Below are 22,232 nucleotides of genomic sequence, written 5' to 3' on the forward strand. Positions count from 1 at the left end.
AGGCAAGGCTTTTTTTTTTTTTATCAGCGACCAAAAGTTGTGACCTTTATCGTCGTTGTTCTCTACTAAATCCTTTCAGCAAAAATATGGCAATATCGCGAAATGATCAAGAATGACACATATAATGGATCTGCTATCCCCGTTTAAATAAAAAAAAAAATTCATTTCAGTAGGACTTTAAGTTATTTGTGGATTTAATACCCCTTTCCTGTTTTATGCAGTTCAATTACCTTTTCTCGCAGATCCTTTGACAATTATTTTGCCTTCCCCATGACTCAGAATCCAGAAACATCTGTGCAGCACTGGATGAAAGATGCAATGGTCTGTCAGAAGCCCAGAAACTCACTGACCTTTTATACACACACATTAATTACAAACAAACATGTCACAGGTGAGGATTGGAACCTTGATTAGCCATTCAAACCTGTTTGTGTCAACTTTTGTGCATGCTATTAGACCAAAGTCACTGGGGTATGTAAACTTTTGATCAGGGTCATTTGAGTACTTTCTTTTGTCATTTTGATTTAAAAAGAGTAAACACAGTTGTTTGCCAATAAATAGCTTCACACAACCCAGGGTATGTGAACTTATGAGCACAACTGTATATAAATAATTGTGTGTGTGTGTGTGTGTGTACGTACTGCAGACAAGAAAGTACACTCCCGTTCCGGTCAGCAGCTTGGTGCTGTAGGCCAACGAACTGACAAGTCCGAAAATCCAACCGAAGACCAGCAGCACCAAGCCAAGGGGCAATAGGATGACCACCGCCCTGTGCAGCTCTGCAAACACACATAAATCACAACAACACTGTAGGATTCCTATTTGTCGCCCGGTAGGGGACAAAACACACTTGGAAATTACCAAATTAAACACTGTAATAAACATGCCCAAAATGTGACTATAACTGTAATAATGGCTATTTGTTTGGGGTTTTATGGACACAGGACACAATGAGTAGACAGACCACAATATTGTGGGGCCGTGACAAACTCTTGACTTATGAGCTCAGGTCACGGCCAAAAGATACAAATTTTCTATTTATTGGACATGGCTATCTATATATGTCATGGTGTATATATGGTCAATGTTGCATGTATGTGCACACACACAACACTTCAGTTCAGTGGTGTGCCGTCAGGGCCAGCAAGGCCTTCTCTGCTGGCCGAACATAACCAGAAATCATGATCATAATTAAAAATAATTTTTTAATTTACTTTCCCTAAATATCTAAAAGTATTCATATTCTCTACCATGTCATATTATGCTATTTCCAGTGCTATTGTTTTTAGTTTTAGTTTGTATCCAATCAGAATTCAGCTAGCTTATGTTGCCATAAATCTGCCAGAATCAACAATGCAGACTGTAAGTGAACGGGCACATACAGTTGATAGACAGTTGCGATAGCCAATCAGATCACGAGTTGTTGACAGTAGCCTATCTAAGTAGCCTGATGTTAACGAGACTGTGATCGGATACTCACTTGTCACTCCAAAGTGAGTATCCATTCACAAGTTTCAATTTAGCAGGAAGCAGGAAGTGTTGCGTCGTAGCCAGACCGGGATCGCAGAGAAGGAGAACAAAACGTTGATTAGGTGGCAGATATATTGTAGCGTCCCGGAAGAGTTGGTGCTGCAGGGAATTCTGGAAATTTGTTGTGATGTGTTTATGTTGTGTTGCGCTACAAATATTCTTCCGAAATGTGTTTTTGTCATTGTTGTTTAGTATGGTTTCACTATATGGCACATGTTTATGACAGTGTTGGCGTTGTCCTTATGGCCTTCATTCACATGTGTTAAGATTTACAAGGGTTATCAGGAATGGCAATGAACAGACAGATTGAAATCTGTTCTTGACATTTTCAGCTAAAGACCATTATTTACCCATCAAACGCTACAATATGTTAGCAAGGCCATTTTCAAGAAGGACATTTAAAGAGAACACCTTGTCAGACGATGCCGGCCAACCCTCCGAGACGAGGGCTTACTACTGGCTTATACGGCGTTGAACAGTGAGTTCAAATATTTTATTTTTTCACTTTTAATGTTTTTTGCAATTTTAATTTTTAAGATATGTTGTAATTGCTGATGCGTTTTAATTAATGTGCCAGTAATTATGTACAGTATGGCGTAAATGTGTTTCTGTATAGTATTTATAGGGACGGCGTGGCGAAGTTGGTAGAGTGGCCGTGTCAGCAATCGGAGTGTTGCTGGTTACTGGGGTTCAATCCCCACCTTCAACCATCCTAGTCACGTCCGTTGTGTCCTTGAGCAAGACACTTCACCCTTGCTCCTGATGGCTGCTGGTTAGCGCCTTGCATGGCAGCTCCCGCCATCAGTGTGTGAATGTGTGTGTGAATGGGTGAATGTGGAAATACTGTCAAAGCGCTTTGAGTACCTTGAAGGTAGAAAAGCGCTATACAAGTATAACCCATTTATTTATCATTTATTTCTCCAGCAATGGTCATGTGGTGACATCAATTATGGTATTTTGAGAGGTAATTATTGAAGCTGGACATCACTGAAGGCCTAGGTGGGAAACGCACGGCCCGCCACTGCTTCAGTTACATAGAAATGTATAAAATCTGGTGCTAATTGTCCGGTCGTTTTCTTTGTTTTTGTTAGCGGAAATACACTAAAACTACGCAGAATGGAATCTGGTGGAGGGGCCGGCACAGACGCAACGCAATAACCTTTTAAATGTTGGTGCTGATTCGTATGAAGATGCAGAATTATTGTCCATCGGGACCAAGTGGACAATGAGCATCCTGTAGTGTGTAGCCAATGTCTTCATTTGAAAAAAAACAACAACAAACAAACCAAACAAAACCCCACCAAAGTAGAGCAATGAAAAGCAAACAGATTTGTCAGCTATGACAATTCTTTGGCATGGATCATCATTGGACGCTCTCATCTGTCATCAGGATTGCAGTATATTTCCAAGTAGGGCTGCAGCTAACGATTATTTTTCTATCGATTAATCTATAGATTATTTTTTTCGATTAATCGGTTAATCTATAGATTATTTTTTTCGATTAATCTATAGATTATTTTTTCCTTTTGCCGATTATTTTTTTTATTCAAAATGAAGATGAAAAAATAAATGTAGGCCCGTTTTTTCAAAAGGCATGGCTTTTATTTACAAAAAAAAAGAAGTATGGCCACTCAGTCAACATTGACAACAACATGACTAAATATTCTGTAACAATGTAAACATTTAAAACCTTTAACATTTAACAAAATTAAAAGTAGCTTATTTGCTTTTTAATGTGCAAATATAAAAGTCAACATCCAGTGCAAATCTTAATATTCTGCAATAGTATAAGCATTTCAAAAGTAAAAGTATTGCTTTTTTTGCTTTAAAATGTACAAAAATAAAGATAAACATCCAATACAAAAAAGTGCAAAACGAGATATTCTGTAACAACAGTGTAAACATTTCAACAAAAGTGAAAGTATTGCTTATTTGCTAAAATGTGCAAAAATAAAGATAAACATCCAATACAAAAAAGTGCCAATCTAAATATTCTGGAGCACTGTAAACATTAAGTATTGCTTTTAAAATGTGCAAAATAAACATCCAGTCCAACACAGTACACAATAACCAATTCTACTCATTCCAGTGAGTGTCTAACAGTTGTAATGAAGAAAGGTTAGCATGTCTACATGCTTTGGTTCTTTTCTTGTTTACAATATTCCCAGCAGCTGAAAATAGGCGCTCAGAAGGGGTCGATGTGGCTGGAACTGAGAGCTAATTAGCCTTCACCTCAAGCCAGGATTGCGAGCGAGCTGAGCTGCAGTTTAAGTTTCTAGAAGGTCAACGGGCTCATAGTGATGTTACTAGTAGTTGACTGGGAGGTGTTTATTATCATTTGGGGAGAGTCCGCTGCCTGATGCTCACCTGCTAAACACCTATCTGCTCCACGCTGAAGCGCTGACTACATGCGCTCTGAATACGCACTGCTGATTGGCTGATAATGCTTCGTGTGTACCAATCAGATGGTTGTGTGGGTGGGACAATGCTGCGTGTGTACCAATCAGATGGTTGTATGGGTGGGACAATGCTGCGTGTGTACCAATCAGATGGTTGTGTGGGTGGGACAATGCTGCGTGTGTACCAATCAGATGGTTGTATGGGTGGGACAATGCTGCGTGTGTACCAATCAGATGGTTGTGTGGGTGGGACAATGCTGCGTGCTGAGACAGAGGCAGACGGAGCAAAGCAGCTTGTTAAGACTTTAGCTTTAGCTTAGAAACTCATTCGGTACACCCCCGTACCGAACCGAAAGCCCCGCACCGAAACGGTTCAATACAAAACACGTACCGTTACACCCCTAGCAGATACAAATGACACATTCATGTTTTTGTGTAATGATGACAACGTATGCTCGCGCGGACGATTGACTAGTTGATGGTTTTCTTTTCAAATGTTCGTTCATAGCCGTTGTGCTGCTATGATAGGCCATTTCCGCTCGACACAGTGTGCATACAACAACATTATTAGGCCGTTTATTGAAATACTCCCACACTTTTGACCACTTTTGGCATGCTTTTCCCCCCTCGCTCGCACCGCTCGCATCGTCTTCTTTGATCGTCTGCTTTGCGCTTCGCCATGACGGTAGTGTGACGTCATTATGCGACGCGTCGACGCACAAAAACGGCGTCGACGTATTTACGTAACCGATGACGTCGACTACGTCGACGCGTCGTTTCAGCCTTATTTCCAAGCACTAAATTGGTCCGATTTCTCATATAATTTGATTTCTTCTATTTTTACACCAACAGTTTTCGTGCTGTATCTCTAATGTGACTGTTAGACCACTTATTGTGGGCTTTACAGCTTGCTTGTTTATGTGGTAAGTAGAATAAGCTACGTAATAGCTGTAAACCTAACAGTAACTACGCAGTAAATTATTTTTAATTTGCTGGTTCACATGCCAGTGATGTTTTCTGAATTGTTTAATAAATACAGTATGAATAATGTTCTTGCTTGTGGACGATTTGAACAAATGAGATCAAAGCAGAGATGCTATTCCGATGTGATCTACTGCTATTTATTATTGTTATCTGATGATCATGACCATGGCGACTGATCACTTCAGTAGCTGATCCTCAATGTGCTTGAGGATCAAGCATTAACAAATATGATCGTACTATTTGAGTTTATATTCTAGTTGAATATTTACTTCAAAGATATAATGCCCTAAAAAGATTCGTTTTTTTTAAAATAGTTTTTGCCCACTTTATTGTTTTGTTTACATTTTCAATTAATGCCAAAGCACAGTTGTTTTGAATTGGCTTCACTGCAGTAGGATATATTCAACACTTATTTCCCCTTTGGGTCTGTCAATTTATTTACCTTTTCATATAAACTTTAGACATCATCTGGAATATACGGAGCCCCTAAAGGGACATGGGGACTTTTTTGTTTTTTTTAGACATGTATCTCGTGCGCACGAGAAACTTTTTATAAAAAAAAAATATTTTTTTTTAAAATATTTTTTGTAATTAATTTTTTTAAATAAAAAGTTTCTCGTGCGCACGAGAAACATTCTCGTGGCCACGAGAAAGCATCGGATGCGTGCGCATGGTTTGACGTGTGTGTTAAAATGGCAGATTAGGAGTTAATTTGGCTGTATTTCCAACTAGGACTTTCCCCCATGTGTGTTGTGGCAAAATGTGAATGCCTGATTAGTAGGTGTGAGACAAACACTTTATCTTCCTGGTTATTGTATCACTACGTGTTTGACATTATTTAAGACTTTATCGTGCCTGGAAAAGGACAGTTTTCCTCTTCTGTGGCTGTGGGGGGTGGGCGTGGCTTGCGGACCTGCTGCGAAGCGGGGTGTGCCTGTTGTTGATGTGATAAAACGTATTTCTTGTTTGGAAGATACACACACAATTGTAACTGTTATTTCTTCCTGCACATAATAAATATGTACAACGTGTTTGGATGCATTCATTCATGTAAAATTGTCATTAAATGTAATATTGCCTGACAAAAAGTGATTCGACGTAATATTATAATATTATACGTATTTCTTGTTTGGAAGATACACACACAATTGTAACTGTTATTTCTTCCTGCACATAATAAATATGTACAACGTGTTTGGATGTATTCATTCATGTAAAATTGTCATTAAATGTAATATTGCCTGACAAAAAGTGATTCGACGTAATATTATAATATTATAATGGGGCTTGGGGGTATGGTATTTAAAAAAAATTAAATATTTAATTATTATTAATAACAGAAAGAAACAACCCTTTGGGAGGGAGGTTTTTGGGGTTGGTGCACTAATTGTATGTGTATCTTGTGTTTTATATGTTGATTTAATAAAAAACAAAAATTAAAATAACTATTATTATTTTTTTATTTTATTTCTTGTGCGGCCCGGTACCAATCGATCCACGGACCGGTACTGGGCCACGGCCCGGTGGTTGGGGACCACTGCTATACAAGAAAACATTTACGCCCTACCAGGCATTGAAACACATCAACAGTGTACAAAACGGGTTATTTTCTGGCGCATTTAAAAAAAAAAAACAATTATGGCGACTTGTCCAGGGTGTACCCCGCCTTCCGTCCGAATGCAGCTGAGATAGGCTCCAGCACCCCCCCGCGACCCCAAAAGGGAAAAGCGGTAGAAAATGGATGGATGGAATTAAAACACATCAACAATTAAAACATATCTTATGTGGTATTGTCAAAATTAAAATGGCAAAAAACATATTGAAAGTGAAAACATTTAATATTTGAACTCACAATTTATAGCACCTATTTGACGCCGTATAAGCCGGTGGTACCCCTCGTCGTCGGCTTATTCGAGTGGAAATGACGAGCATTTCCCCATGTCATCGCCAGAACAGCTGAGCTAGCTTCCGGGGTTGGCTGACATCGTCTCACAAGATGTAGTTTCTCTTTAAATATCCTTCTTGAAAATGGCCTCGCAAATATATATCTGCCACCTAAGCAACGTTTTGTTCTCCCTGCTAAATTGAAACTTGTGAATGGATACTCACTTTGGAGTGACAAGTGAGTATCCAATCACAGACTCGTTAACATCAGGCTACTTAGACAGGCTCCTGTCAACAACTTGTGATCTGATTGGCTATCTCAACTGTCTATCAACTCTCTGTTCTCAAACTCATCCGCTAACGGTCCCGATGAGTATCCAATCACAGCACCTTTGAGACACTTGTGATTTTGGGCTATATAAATAAACATTGATTGATTGATTGATTGATTGACAGGACGCGTAAATGTCTCGTTCAACCTTAGGCCATCTAGAAGGCCTTACTGACAACAACTCGTGATCTGATTGGCTATCACATTTGTCTATCAACTGTATGTCCCAGTTCGCTTAGAGTGCACGGACGCCCGCATTGTTGATTCTGAAGGCCTCGGGCAGATTTGGTACAGCATGGCAACATAAGCTAGCTGAATTCTGATTGGACACAAACTAAAACAACAGCACTGGAAGGAGCATAATATGACAAGAAGAGGATATGAATACTTTGATATTTAGGGAAAGTAAATACAAAATGTATTCTATCTTTAATTATGATTTGTGGTAATGTTAGGCCAGCAGAGAAGGCCTTACTGGCTCTGACGGCACAACACTGGTAAATACAAATCTTTACATACCTTGTAATATATTACTAATCCATTATTTCTAAATATCTAGTTATACAAGTACATTAACTGCATTTTTGTTGTTTGTGTTTTTTATGCAGACACTCAGGCTACCATAGCCAAATCCAATTCTGGTTGCCAAGAGTGATACAGTAAACCCTCGTTTATTGCTGTTAATTGGTCTTGGGCCTGGCCGTTATGAATGAATTTCAGCAAAGTAGGAATTACTAATTGAATATTTTTATAGCAAGAGCATGAAAAAACAGTTAACTTTCTAAATATGTTTTTTATACAAAGTCATAGTCACCTTTACAAGTCGCAGACTAAGAAGCGTGATGTGGTGAAGGACGCCTTCACAAAACTCACTGGGCTGCAGTCAACCTTATAGCCCCTAGCATGTTACGCCAGTAATATTAAAGCCCAAAAAAATCTTGTTTAAGGCCCAGTTGTCTACTGATGAACGCAACATACACGTATAATTTAGATTTAGATTTAGAAATACTTTATTAATCCCCGAGGGGAAATTAAAATTTTCAGCACAATCCCATTCAAGATCAGACAAACATTACAGGGAGACAGAACAGGATCGCTGACGGGTCTGCCAACTTCCGGCGCCCCTTACAAAAAAGGTGAGATACAGGTAAACAATGGGGGGGGGGGGGGGGGGTGAGAAAAAATCGGTCTAAGCTTTGGCCCCTGGAGAGGGGGTCCAGACTGAGGCCAAGGGAAAAAACAACTCATAGCCATAGCACACATCCCTCTTACATGTGTGTAAGAGGGGAAACATCCAACATCAAAGAACCCAAAGGACATTAAAGACATCTAATTTCTACTCTGTATTATTTCCATTGTGTATACAAGTGATTCTCAAACTGGGGTACATGAACCACTAATGCGGGGGTCAGGAACCCGCGACTCTAGAGCCACATGCGGCTCCATGGACCTCTTTTAGAGATGTGTGAAAATGGAAAAAGATGAAGGAAAAATATATATGTTATGTTTCAATATATTTTCTGTAGGTGAACAAACATGACACAAACCTTCCTAATTGTTAGAAATCCCACTGTTTATGTTATACATGCTTCACTGATGAGTACCGTATTTTCCGCACCATAAGCCGCACCTAAAAACCACAATTTTTCTCAAAAGCTGACAGCGCGGCTAATAACCCGGTGCGCCTTATATATGGATTAATATTAATATTTATTTTCATAAAGTTTAGGTCTCGCAACTACGGTAAACAGCCGCCATCTTTTTTCCCCGTATAAGAGGAAGCGCTTCTTCTTCTACGGTAAGCAACCGCCCCCATAGAAGAGGAAGCGAAGCGCTTCTTCTTCTACTGTAAGCAACCGCTAAGGTGAGCACCCGCCCCCGTAGAAGAAGAAGCGCGCGGATATTACGTTTCATTTCATTTGTGTGTTTCTGTAAAGACCACAAAATGTCTCCTACTAAGAGACACGCGTACAAGGTTCCACTGACTTTTGATATTCATGTGAACCGCACTGTGGATACAACGGGAGCACGTACGGTGAATATTCGCACCACAGGGAATGAGAAGTCGTTTCACCGTGGTTCTAGCTTGCCATGCTAACGGCCAGAAACTTCCACCCACGGTGATATTCAAAAGGAAGACCTTGCCAAAAGAGAACTTTCCAGCCGGCGTCATCATAAAAGCTAACTCGAAGGGATGGATGGATGAAGAAAAGATGAGCGAAGAGACCGGGTGACTTTTTTCACGCAGCTCCGTTCCTGTTGATCTACGACTGCATGCGCGTCCACATCACAGATGGTGTCAACAAACAAGTGAAGCACACCGAAGAAGAAGAATTCGAGGGATTTGTGGATGAGTAATAACTTCAGAAAGTGAGCTTTAAATGTTTATTTTGTGTGTTGTGTGACACTAACGTATGAGCAACGTTGAGTTATTGATGTTGCTATTGCTCTGCACTATTTTGAGTGTTACTATTTTTGTGATTGCACATTTGCACATTACATTTTGGGAGTGAACAGAGTTGTTAGAACGCTGGTTTGTAATATATTATAAAAGTTTGACTGACATATCTGACTGTTTTTTTGACATTCCCTTTAGCTTAGCGTAGGTGCGGCTAATAACACGGGGCGGCTAATAGGTAAACAAAGTTTTGAAATATGCCATTCATTGAAGGTGCGGCTTACAACACGGGGCGGCTTATGGTGCGGAAAATACGGTATTTGGAAAGCCCCGTTTTGTCCTACTAATTTCACCGATCCTTGAACTCATCGTAGTTTGTTTACATGTACAACTTTCTCCGACGCTGCCACATAAAGACGTATTTTATGCCACACCTTCTTTGTCTCATTTTTGTCCACCAAACGTTTTATGCTGTGCGTGAATGCATAAAGGTGAGCTTTGTTGATTTTACTAATCGGAGTGCTTATCAGGCATATTTGGCCAATCCATGACTGCAAGCTAATCGATGCTAACATGCTATTTAGGCAAGCTGTATGTACATATTGCATCATTATGCCTCGTTTGTAGGTACAGTATATTTGAGCTCATTTAATTTCCTCTACTCTCGTCCTCTGTGCATATACACATTATCTGTATGTAATATAGTTGTTTGTGTGTCACATTGTTCCAGACCACAGCAAACGTTACCCAGCTTGCAAAGATTGTAATAAATCCATAAGAAGAAGGCAGCCTGCCGTTTCCTTAAACTTGGGTTAGGGTTAGGGTTAGGGTTAACCCTAACCCTAACTTGGACACACACATCTATATATACCTTTGGCCATTCTGAGCCAGTAATTTCCAGGAGTTATCTCATCCTGTGAAAAGCCTCCATTTTACTAATGATTTCCAATGTTGCCAAAATGTGTACAATAAAAATTAAAATACAACATTTCTGTCAACGAAGATTTGCGTCAGCCTTTGATAGTAGGCTAATATGGCCAATATAGACACTTACATCATGTGTTGCCTTCATTATAACACTTATATAAGACTTTTAAAGTCATTTTGATAGTAGGCTAATATAGCTAATATAGACACTTACATCATGTGTTGCCTTCATTATAACACTTATATAAGACTTTTAAAGTCATTTTGATAGTAGGCTAATATAGCTAATATAGACACTTACATCATGTGTTGCCTTCATTATAACACTTATAGAAGGCTTTTAATTTTTTCCGGCTCCAGACAGATTTTTGGTCTGTATTTTTGGTCCAATATGGCTCTTTCAACATTTTGGGTTGCCGACCCCCGCACTAATGGTATGCGGGCTCCATCTAGTGGTATGCCAAAGAATTACGTGACTAAAGTACTGTGTTTTATTGTCCTTGTCCTATCTTCAAGCACAGTGTTACTGTTCAAACCGTGTGTAATGTCACAGTGGGGAAAAATATTAAAACATTAAATAAAACCTCTGCCTTGTTTTTAATTAATACTTAACCCTACTAGGCTACTGTATTTTAGTGTTCGTCATTATGGCGGTACTTGGAGAGCCAAGTGTTTGCTGAGGAAGTACTTGGTGAAAAAAGTTTCAGAACCACTGCTGTATACTAAAAAGTTGTTTAATATAAACTATGTTTATAGATTCTATACAACTTCTGTTGTGCTGGCGTCATGTCACGCATTTAAAGCGTCTTCTTTGAGAACATCCTGACACTTAGTAAACAGATATGTTTTCATTTCATCATATGCTTGAAAAATATTGACTTTTATTTCAGCTTCTATATCTCTTAATTGGTATGCTTGTTGGCGTAAACAGCTCCCTACCCATCGACTTGTTCTTTTTTGCCTGTGAATAATGTAGTAAAGGACTGCAGGCATCCCAGTCCTCCAAGGAGATTGGTGCACTGATAACTTACTACATGCCAGAGACAACTGCTTTATAATCGAGGTGCTTTCACCCAATGTTTCAGAAGCCAACAGTCTTTCCATTTGTGAGTGTTTTAATTTAGTGCATGGAAAGGTACTGGCTGATTGGCTGTAATGTCAATCAATTTGTGTATGTGGTATAGGAATGGGGAATACAACATTTGATTGTAAATGTTGATTAACGAGTGTCTGGAGTGCGGCACTTAGCTGCAGAAGCACTGTTGCTTCAGTCTCAACCGATTTTATTGGTAGGTTGGGTGTTCAAACCAAAGACTATACAAATGGGACCCATTGCCTCCCTGCTTGGCAATTAGCATCAAGGGTTGGAATAGGGGGTTGAATCCCCAAAATGATTCCCGAGCGTGGCCACCGCTGCTGCTCACTGCTCCCCTCACCTCCCAGGGGGTGGAACAAGGGGATGGGTCAAATGCAGAGAGTCATTTCACCACAGCTACTGTGTGTGTGTGACTATCAGTGGTACTTTAACTTTAAGTATTGTGTAATGAAGGTCAACAGTCTGAGAATTTGAGCTTTAGAGTACACTCAAAGTTCAATATAACGCGGTCGTTGGGGTCCATAAAATACCGATTGCGTTATCTCGTATATCAAAATCCTTGTTTTTTACCCTTTTCGTTTTGAAAAAGTCATGCGCTGTGGCTCGTCCGCCCAAAACTGCTGGTAGATAATCCACCATTCACATCAGGGGCACTATGCTCCCACCTCACCATGCACTTTCACAAAGATTAACTGTGTAAGTTTGTAAATATGAAATCATTTGGTTGGTTGATTGAGGTTTATTTCAAACATGTATGTAGTTTCAACATGATGCATCACACATGTTCCATTTCTCTTTACAACATGCCTGAAAAGGAGTAGGAAAAAGCAAAGCTTATGTATTCGTACCCCATTTCTACTTCATACCAGTTCCTTACACATACTTTAGCCCTAATAAAAAGTATAAACATATCAGCGTAAACTAAACATGTCCGATATCGGCCGATAAATGCTTTAAAATGTAATATTGGAAATTATCGGTATCTTTTTTTAAAAAATTTTATTAAATCAACATAAAAACACAAGATACACCTACAATTAGTGCACCAACCCAAAAAACGTTCCTCCCCCATTTACACTCATTCACACAAAAGGGTTATTTTTTTTATTGAAACTTTTATTAGTAGATTGCCCAGTACAGTACATATTCCGTACAATTGACCACTAAATGGTAACACCCGAATACGTTTTTCAACTTGTTTAAGTCGGGGTCCACGTAAATCAATTCATGGTACAAATATATACTATCATCATAATACAGTCATCACACAAGTTAATCATCAGAGTATATACATTGAATTATTTACTATGTGCAATATTTACAATCCGGGGGGTGGGATGAGGAGGGTTTAGTTGATATCAGCACTTCAGTCATCAACAATTGCATCATCAGAGAAATGGACATTGAAACAGTGTAGGTCTGACTTGGTAGGATATGTACAGCGAGCAGAGAACATAGTGAGTTCAGATAGCATAAGAACAAGTATATACATTTGATTATTTACATTTGGTTATTTACAATCCGGGGAGGTGGGATGTGGAAGGGGGAAGGTGTTAGTCAAGGGTTGAGGTTGACTGGAGGTGTTGTTTCTTTCTGTTATTAATATTCTGGTTCCTACATTATATATCAATATATATCAATACAGTCTGCAAGGGATACAGTCCGTAAGCACACATGATTGTACGTGCTGCTGGTCCACTAATAGTACTAACCTTTAACAGTTAATTTGACTCATTTTCATTAATTACTAGTTTCTATGTAACTGTTTTTATATTGTTTTACTTTCTTTTTTATTCAAGAAAATGTTTTTAATTTATTTATCTTATTTTATAAATTTAAAAAAAAAAGGACCTTATCTTCACCATACCTGGTTGTCCAAATTAGGCATAACAATGTGTTAATTCCACGATTGTATATATCGGTATCGGTTGATATCGGTATCGGTAATTACGAGTTGGACAATATCGGAATATCGGATATCGGCAAAAAGCCATTGTCGGACAAGCTGTAAGCTATAATCATCAACAATATATCAAAAGAAGGCTTAACATACACTATATTGCCAAAAGTATTTGGCCATCTGCCTTGACTCACATATGAACTTGAAGTGCCATCCCATTCCTAACCCATAGGGTTCAATATGATGTCGGTACACCTTTTGCAGCTACCACCGCTTCAACTGTTCCCACAAGGTTGGGAGCATGGAATTGTCCAAAATGTTTTGGTATCCTGGAGCATTCAAAGTTCCTTTCACTGGAACTAAGGGGCCAAGCCCAACTCCTGAAAAACAACCCCACACCATAATTCCTCCTCCACCAAATTTCACACTCGGCACAATGCAGTCCGAAATGTAGCGTTCTTCTGGCAACCTCCAAACCCAGACTGGTCCATCAGATTGCCAGATGGAAAAGCATGTTTCATCACTCCAGAGAAGGCGTCTCCACTGCTCTAGAGTCCAGTGGCAACGTGCTTTACACCACTGCATCCCACGCTTTGCATTGGACTTGGTGATGTATGGCTTAGATGCAGCTGCTCGGCCATGGAAACCCATTCCATGAAGCTCTCTGCGTACTGTACGTGGGCTAATTGGAAGGTCACATGAAGTTTGGAGCTCTGTAGCAACTGACTGTGCAGAAAGTCTTTGCACTATGCGCTTCAGCATCCACTGACCCCTCTGTCAGTTTGCATGGCCTACCACTTGGTGGCTGAGTTGCTGTTGTTCCCAAACTCTTCCATTTTCTTATAATAAAGCAGACAGTTGCCTTTAGAATATTTAGGAGCGAAGAAATTTCACGACTGGATTTGTTGCACAGGTGGTATCCTGAGAGCGGCCCATTCTTTCACAGATGTTTGTAGAAACACAAACATGCCTAAGTGCTTGATTTGATACACCTGTACAAGTGGTTAGGACACCTGATTCTGATCATTTGGATGGATGGCCAAATACTTTTGGCAGTATAGTGTATGTTCACTTCTTGTATTAAATTTGTAACACAATTTACAACAATGGGGCAGCACGGTGGAAGAGGGGTTAGTGCTGGTGCCTCATATTAAGAAGGATCTGTGTGGAGTTTGCATGTTCTCCCCGTGACTGCGTGGGTTTCCCCCCCCAGTTACTCCAGAACAATGATTTCTAAATGCAACAGTTCTCTTTATAAATGGTTAAGTCAGTTATGATTCCCTTAATGGCATGAATAAGATGTTATTTTCAATAAGTATCATTATTCCTCTTCCTTATGCTTTGTAAACACTTTGAGTTTGAACAGCCTCTTAAAGTGCATTAAGTTAGCACATTGTTTGACTTCTTTGCTTAATCCATTCCATAATTTAATTCCACATACAGATATGCTAAAGGTCTTAAGTGTTGTACGTGCATACCAATGTTTTAAGTTAGATTTATCCTCTGAGGTTATATTTCTCCTCTTTTGTTGATAAGAACCGTTATACATTTTTGGGTAGCAGGTTATTGTTTGCTTTGTACGTCATTTTAGCTGTTTGCAAATGCACCAAGTCATTGAATTTCAATATTTTGGATTTAATAAATAAAGGGTATGAATGTTCTCTATATCCATAATTATGTATTATTCTAACTGATCTACGTGTAAGATGGTTAGTGAATGAAGTGTGCTTTTGTAGTTAATTCCCCATTTTCCTAGACAATAACTCAGATATCACACTAGCGAACAGAAGAGAATATGAAATGATTTTTGGTGTAGAATATTTTTTGCTTTATTCATTATTAAAATTGTTCTTGCCACTTTATGTTGTACATTTTTAATGAGATTTCCAGTTCATTTTATCCTGTATTATAACACCCCAAAATGGTATTTCTTCTACTTTTTCCAATTTCTTCTCAGTCTGCTTAATTCCTCCGGGGTTGTGGATGGCTGAGTAGCGCTTCATAGCGGCAGCCGGCCTCCAGGGCCCCAAATCCCCCCCCTCTGTTGCGAGTTGTTGTGATTACATGTATCATGTTTATGTGTGCCATGCTATGTGAGGTTATTTCCTCGGACTCAGTCTGGACCCCTCCAGAGGGTCCAGCCTTAGACTGATATTTTTTTTACTCTTCCCCCTTTCCCAATGTCACCTTTTTCCCACCTTTTTTAAGGAGCGCCGTAAGTGGCTGATCCGTTGGCGGTCCCGTCTTGTCCCCTTGTAACGTATGTCTGCTCTTAGTGGGACAGTGCCGAAAATGAAATATCAGTTCTTATGTGTCTTGTACATGTTAAAGAATGGACAACAATAAAGCATCTTGAATCTTGAATCTCTTGAGTCTATTTGTATTTGTTTCTGACTGTGTAACCAAATAGCATTATTTTTGTTTTACTGATATTCAAAGAGTCTGTTTTTGTCAAACCGTCTTTTTAATTAATCCATTTATTCTGTTATTGTATTAACTTCTGTGTGTTCTCTCCTGAACAAAACACAGTCGTGTCATCAGCAAGTAATACTAACTTTAAGTAAATTGAAACTTTACAAATGTCGTTTATATAAAGATTGAACATTTTTGGTCCCAGTATTGATCCCTGGGGTACGCCGCAAGATATCTCTAGCGCTGTTGACATACTTTCACCTGTTTTCACGTACAGTATTGCTTCCTGTCGGATAAGAAGCTCAATTATTACCCAGTTCAAGACTTCTCCTCTGATTTCATATAGTTCTTATTGGTAAAAATGGTGAAAAAAATGGCCAAAAATCCTGGGTCCATGGCACTGAGACTGTAGAACGTTGCGTTGTATTGGACTGCGTTATATCGAACTTTGAGTGTACATCCACAATAACTCAGGGGTTGGCAACCCAAAATGTTGAAAGAGCTATATTGGACCAAAAATTAAAAAAAATTAAAAACTGTCTGGAGCCGCAAAAAATGAAAAGCCTTATATAAGTTTTATAATGAAGGCAACACATGATGTAAGTGTCTATATTAGCTATATTAGCATACTATCAAAGGCTGACGCAAATCTTCGTTGACAGAAATGTTGTATTTTAATTTTTATTCTACACATTTTTGCAACATTTGAAATCATTAGTAAAATGGAGGCTTCTCAGAGGATGACATAACTTCTGGAAATTACTGGCGCAGAATGGCCAAAGGTGTCTAAGTTTAAGGAAACGGCAGGCTGTCTTCTTCTAATGGATTTATTACAATCTTTGCAAGCTGGCTAACATTTGCTGTAGTCTGGAACAACATGGCACACAAACAACTATGAGACATGCAGCCAATTTTACATACAGATAATGTGTCATGAGACATGCAAATATAAATTACATACACAGAGGACATAAGTAAAGGAAATTAAACGAGCTCAAATATACGTACAAACGAGGCATAATGATGCAATATGTACTTACAGCTAGCCTAAATAGCATGTTAGCATCGATTAGCTTGCAGTCGTGGATTGAACAAATATGTAAAATCTACAAATCATAAAAATCAAAGCTCACCTTTGTGCATTCATGCACAGTATAAAACGTTTGGTGGACAAAATGAGACAAAGGAGTGGCATAAAACACGTCTTTCTGTGGCAGCGTCGGCGATATTGTACATGCAAGCAAACTATGGTGAGTTCAAGGATCGCTGACAATCGTAGGACAAAACAGTGCTAGACAAATACTCTCATCATCGAAGCATATTTAACATAAACAGTGGGATTTCTAACAAATAGTAATGTTTGGGTCATGTTTGTCCTCCTACGGAAAATATATATTTTTCTTCACGTTTTTCCATTCTCACACATCTCTGAAAGCGGTCCAGGGAGCCACTAGGGCAGCGCTAAAGGGTTGCTGACCCCTGATTTAGCTATAGAAGTACAGTTATTTGATTATTAAGGAATAACCTCCATCCGTCCATCCATTTTCTACCGCTTGTCCCTTTTGGGGTCGCACGGGGTGCTGGAGCCTATCTCAGCTGAATTCGGGCGGAAGGCGGGGTACACCCTGGACAAGTCGCCACCTCATCGCAGGGCCAACACAGATAGACAACATTCACACACTAGGGCCAATTTAGTGTTGCCAATCAACCTATCCCCGGGTGCATGTCATTGGAGGTGGGAGGAAGCCGGAGTACCCGGAGGGAACCCACGCAGTCCCGAGCCCGGGATCGAACCCAGGACTACTCAGGATCTTCGTATTGTGAGGCACATACACTAAGCCCCGTGCCACCGTTTTTTGGAATTTTTGGAACCAATTAACAGTGATAAATGAGGGACGACTGTATTATTTTTGGGCAGAGTCATCCTGGTTTAATCATTATTTGGCTGACGGCTGTATTCAACTGAGTGCTGAAGCGGTTTTACTTAATTGTTTTGTTTTTTTTAGCACTCAAACATCCAACAAGCTGGCGATACAAAACAAGCACTCACCAAGAAGGTGCCTGTCCGCCTTGGACAGGGCCGACATGTTCGCGGTGAAAGAAGGGATGACGGACGTCCGGTTTGCTTTTGGAAACATCAAAAGAAAAAGGTTAAAAAGGCATGCACTTGTAGAATTTTCAAAACAAAAATCGAACAGAATGATGACATGCTGAACTCCTATCAGCATTTTGTCCTCACTTCGAGAAGGATAAAAAGGTTGATTTTTGGTGCTTTCTTGGATTCAACTGACATTCAAAGGTTACACCTGGCAGAAAAAAGGTTACATCTAAGGTCAGTTAATGCCATTGACACACAATCCTACAAACCCCGTTTCCATATGAGTTGGGAAATTGTGTTAGATGTAAATATAAACGGAATACAATGATTTGAAAATAATTTTCAACCCATTTTCAGTTGAATATGCTACAAAGACAACATATTTGATGTTCAAACTGTTAAAACATTTTTTTTTTTTGCAAATAATCATTAACTTTAGAATTTGATGCCAGCAACATGTGACAAAGAAGTTGGGAAAGGTGGCCATAAATACTGATAAGGTTGAGGAATGCTCATCAAACACTTATTTGGAACATCCCACAGGTGAACAGGCAAATTGGGAACAGGTGGGTGCCATGATTGGGTATAAAAGTAGATTCCATGAAATGCTCAGTCATTCACAAACAAGGATGGGGCGAGGGTCACCACTTTGTCAACAAATGCGTGAGCAAATTGTTGAACAGTTTAAGAAAAACCTTTCTCAACCAGCTATTGCAAGGAATTTAGGGATTTCACCATCTACGGTCCGTAATATCATCAAAAGGTCCAGAGAATCTGGAGAAGTCACTGCATGTAAGCTGCAATGCCCGTGACCTTCGATCCCTCAGGCTGTACTGCATCAACAAGCGACATCAGTGTGTAAAGGATATCACCACATGGGCTATAGAACACTTCAGAAACCCACTGTCAGTAACTACAGTTGGTCGCTACATCTGTAAATGCAAGTTAAAACTCTCCTATGCAAGGCGAAAACCATTTATCAACAACACCCAGAAACGCCACCGGCTTCGCTGGGCCTGAGCTCATCTAAGATGGACTGATACAAAGTGTAAAAGTGTTCTGTGGTCTGACGAGTCCACATTTCAAATTGTTTTCGGAAACTGTGGACGTCGTGTCCTCCGGACCAAAGAGGAAAAGAACCATCCGGATTGTTATAGGCGCAAAGTGGAAAAGCCAGCATCTGTGATGGTATGGGGGTGTATTAGTGCCCAAGACATGGGTAACTTACACATCTGTGAAGGCGTCATTAATGCTGGAAGGTACATACAGGTTTTGGAGCAACATATGTTGCCATCCAAGCAATGTTACCATGGACGCCCCTGCTTATTTCATCTCCTCCAGGCTTGATTACTGCAACGCACTCCTCGTCAGGGTCCCCAAAAAGAGCATCAAAAAGCTCCAGTACATTCAAAACAGCGCAGCGAGGATCCTGACGAGAGTGCGCAAGCGTGATCGTATCACACCTATCCTCAAATCACTCCACTGGCTCCCTATTGCATCCCGGACCCAATTTAAGATCAACCTGCTCACTCACCAATGCATCTACGGCAACGCCCCCCCTCCTACCTCAAGGACCTAGTTTCCCCTCAACCTCCTACCCGCAGCCTCCGCTCCTCAAACACTAACCTCTTCAAACCCATCAGGACAAAGTTACAATCTATGGGCCGCCGGGCTTTCTGCTCGACCGCTCTCAAACTTTGGAACGCTCTCCCCGACCATCTTAGAGCACCACAGTCGGTCGACCATTTTAAGAAGGGACTAAAAACCCACCTTTTTAGCACAGCTTTTTATCTAATTTCTCTGCCTTCTTGTTTTTAAATGCACTGCTTGCTTATCTGTTTTTTTATCCAGTGCTTTCAGGCTCTTATTTCTACTTTATCTATGTTTCTGTTTTATCTAGTGCAGGGGTCGGCAACCCAAAATGTTGAAAGAGCCATATTGGACCAAAAATACAAAAACAAATCTGTCTGGAGCCGCAAAAAATTAAAAGCCATATCACATACAGATAGTGTACGTGTCATGAGATATACATTGAATTAAGAGGACTTAAAGGAAACTAAATGACCTCAAATATACCTACTAATGAGGCATAATGATGCAATATGTACATATAGCTAGCCTAAATAGCATGTTAGCATCGATTAGCTTGCAGTCATGCAGTGACCAAATATGTCTGATTAGCACTTCACACAAGTCAATAACATCAACAAAACTCACCTTTCATGCACAACCTTAAAAGTTTGGTGGACAAAATGAGACAGAAAAAGAAGTGGCATAAAACACGTCCTAGAAAGTCGGAGATAGTTATACATGTATACAAACTAGGGTGAGTTCAAGGACCGCCACAATTAGTAGGACAAAACGGCTCTCACCAAATACTCGAATCAGTGAAGCATGTTTAATATAAACAGTGTGATTTATAACAATTAGGGAGGTTTGTGTCATGTTTGTCCTCCTACAGAAAACCATTTTAAAACAAAAAATATATTTTTTTCCCCTCATTTTTTTCCATTTTTCATACATTTTTTAAAAAGCTCCCGAGAGCCACTAGGGCGGCGCTAAAGAGCCGCATGCGGCTCTAGAGCCGCGGGTTGCCGACCCCTGATCTAGTGTGTGTCATGATTCATTTCTATTTTAATTTTTTATTATACATTCTTACTTTCTGTTTTTATTTTTAATACTTTGTAGCACTTTGAGATTTTAACAAATGTAAAGTGCGTAACAAATGCAATTCATTATTATTATTATTATTATTATTATTATTATTTCAGCAAGACAATGCCAAGCCATGTGTTACATCAACGTGGCTTCATAGTAAAAGAGTGCGGGTACTAGACTGGCCTGCCTGTAGTCCAGACCTGTCTCCCATTGAAAATGTGTGGCGCATTATGAAGCCTAAAATACCACAACGGAGACCCCCGGACTGTTGAACAACTTAAGCTGTACATCAAGCAAGAATGGGAAAGAATTCCACCTGAGAAGCTTCAAAAATGTGTCTCCTCAGTTCCCAAACGTTTACTGAGTGTTGTTAAAAGGAAAGGCCATGTAACACAGTGGTGAACATGCCCTTTCGCAACTACTTTGGCACGTGTTGCAGGCATTAAATTCTAAGTTAATTATTTGCCAAAAAAAATAAAAATGTATGAGTTTGAACATCAAATATCTTGTCTTTGTAGTGCATTCAACTGAATATGGGTTGAAAAGGATTTCCCAACTCATATGGAAACGGGGTTTGTATATTGTCAGCACTGACAAGCACATTGACATGCTGTGTGTTCTCTGCAGGCACAGCCAGCAGAGGCTCCTTCCAGATGATTTCACATGGACACTATTTCCTGCAGCCTCTTTGCAGCCATCTGACTGCCACTTGGATCGAAATTACATTCTCAATTGCAGATTAAACTCAGTCATGCTTAATTTCAACTGAAAAGAATCGCTCCTCAGAGCCCTGTGCCAGTTCAAGGTGGTGCATATGGGTGTGGGCAGCAATTTTAATGAAGATGCACAATGCCATGCATTAATGTTTGCATCTTAATAGCAACATGCATAAGTTCAATTAAAAACACACAAACCTTCATTGATCGTCCACAGTCCGGAGTAGGAACTCAGGTCCTGGGAGTTGGGCTTATTCACGTCAATGATGTACCAGTAATCAGTTCCAATTGATATGGCGAGGAGGCAAAAGCTGAGCAAAGCTGCAAAGCCCGCAGAGAGAATCACCAAGCTGTACCTCATTATGCAAATCACTGTAATTGCTGTGATATTACCAACATTTCCCTTCAGTAAATAAGAAATCCAATTCTGCCGCCGCTCAAAAGCCCTCCACAAAGCTCTCACTCAAACACTCCGTTTGTGAAATTCTGAGTAAAAAAAAAAAAACACACTTTGTGATCACTTTTCCTCCCAAATCAAGAGAAAATAGACGCGTCTGTGCTGTAGGCGGGTGATACACACAGCTGGGTGAACAGCGCCTGTATAGGAGGAGTGTCAAGAGCCGGGGAAAAACAGCTACTTTTGCGGTTGTGCACTTCAAACTAAAAGCCCGATCATTACCTGAAGTTTATTTTGTAAACCCTGCTTGCGGTTCATGTGTTAAATTAATCGTCGTGTTTTCTAAAGCAAGTGAATGTTTATTTCTACCCTCCAATTAAATATCCAACCGACTATTTTATTGTAGTTTAATGTGTAGTATTCTCTTTTACACGTTTTTAGCTACCTGGCACACCGGACGTTAACTTACCCGGCTTGCTAACAAGTGCAAGTGAATAAGTTT

The 22,232-nt window shown here is 39.8% G+C and overlaps 1 protein-coding gene across 1 annotated transcript in view; it reads right to left on the reverse strand.

Moving 5' to 3' along the window:
• Positions 1 to 21,978, reverse strand: part of LOC133642605 (transmembrane protein 235-like) — a 142,832-nt gene extending 120,854 nt beyond the window's left edge. The window contains exons 1-3 of the mRNA XM_062036894.1: positions 21,532 to 21,978; positions 17,912 to 17,986; positions 642 to 779 (exon numbers count right to left, since the gene is read on the reverse strand). Of these exons, the coding sequence (XP_061892878.1) occupies positions 642 to 779; positions 17,912 to 17,986; positions 21,532 to 21,694 (376 nt within the window). The 5' untranslated portion in view covers positions 21,695 to 21,978. The remainder of the gene's footprint in view (positions 1 to 641; positions 780 to 17,911; positions 17,987 to 21,531) is intronic.
• Positions 21,979 to 22,232: the final 254 nt, after the last annotated feature.

This window comes from Entelurus aequoreus, linkage group LG25, assembly GCF_033978785.1.
Source record: "Entelurus aequoreus isolate RoL-2023_Sb linkage group LG25, RoL_Eaeq_v1.1, whole genome shotgun sequence".
Lineage (NCBI taxonomy): Eukaryota > Metazoa > Chordata > Actinopteri > Syngnathiformes > Syngnathidae > Entelurus > Entelurus aequoreus.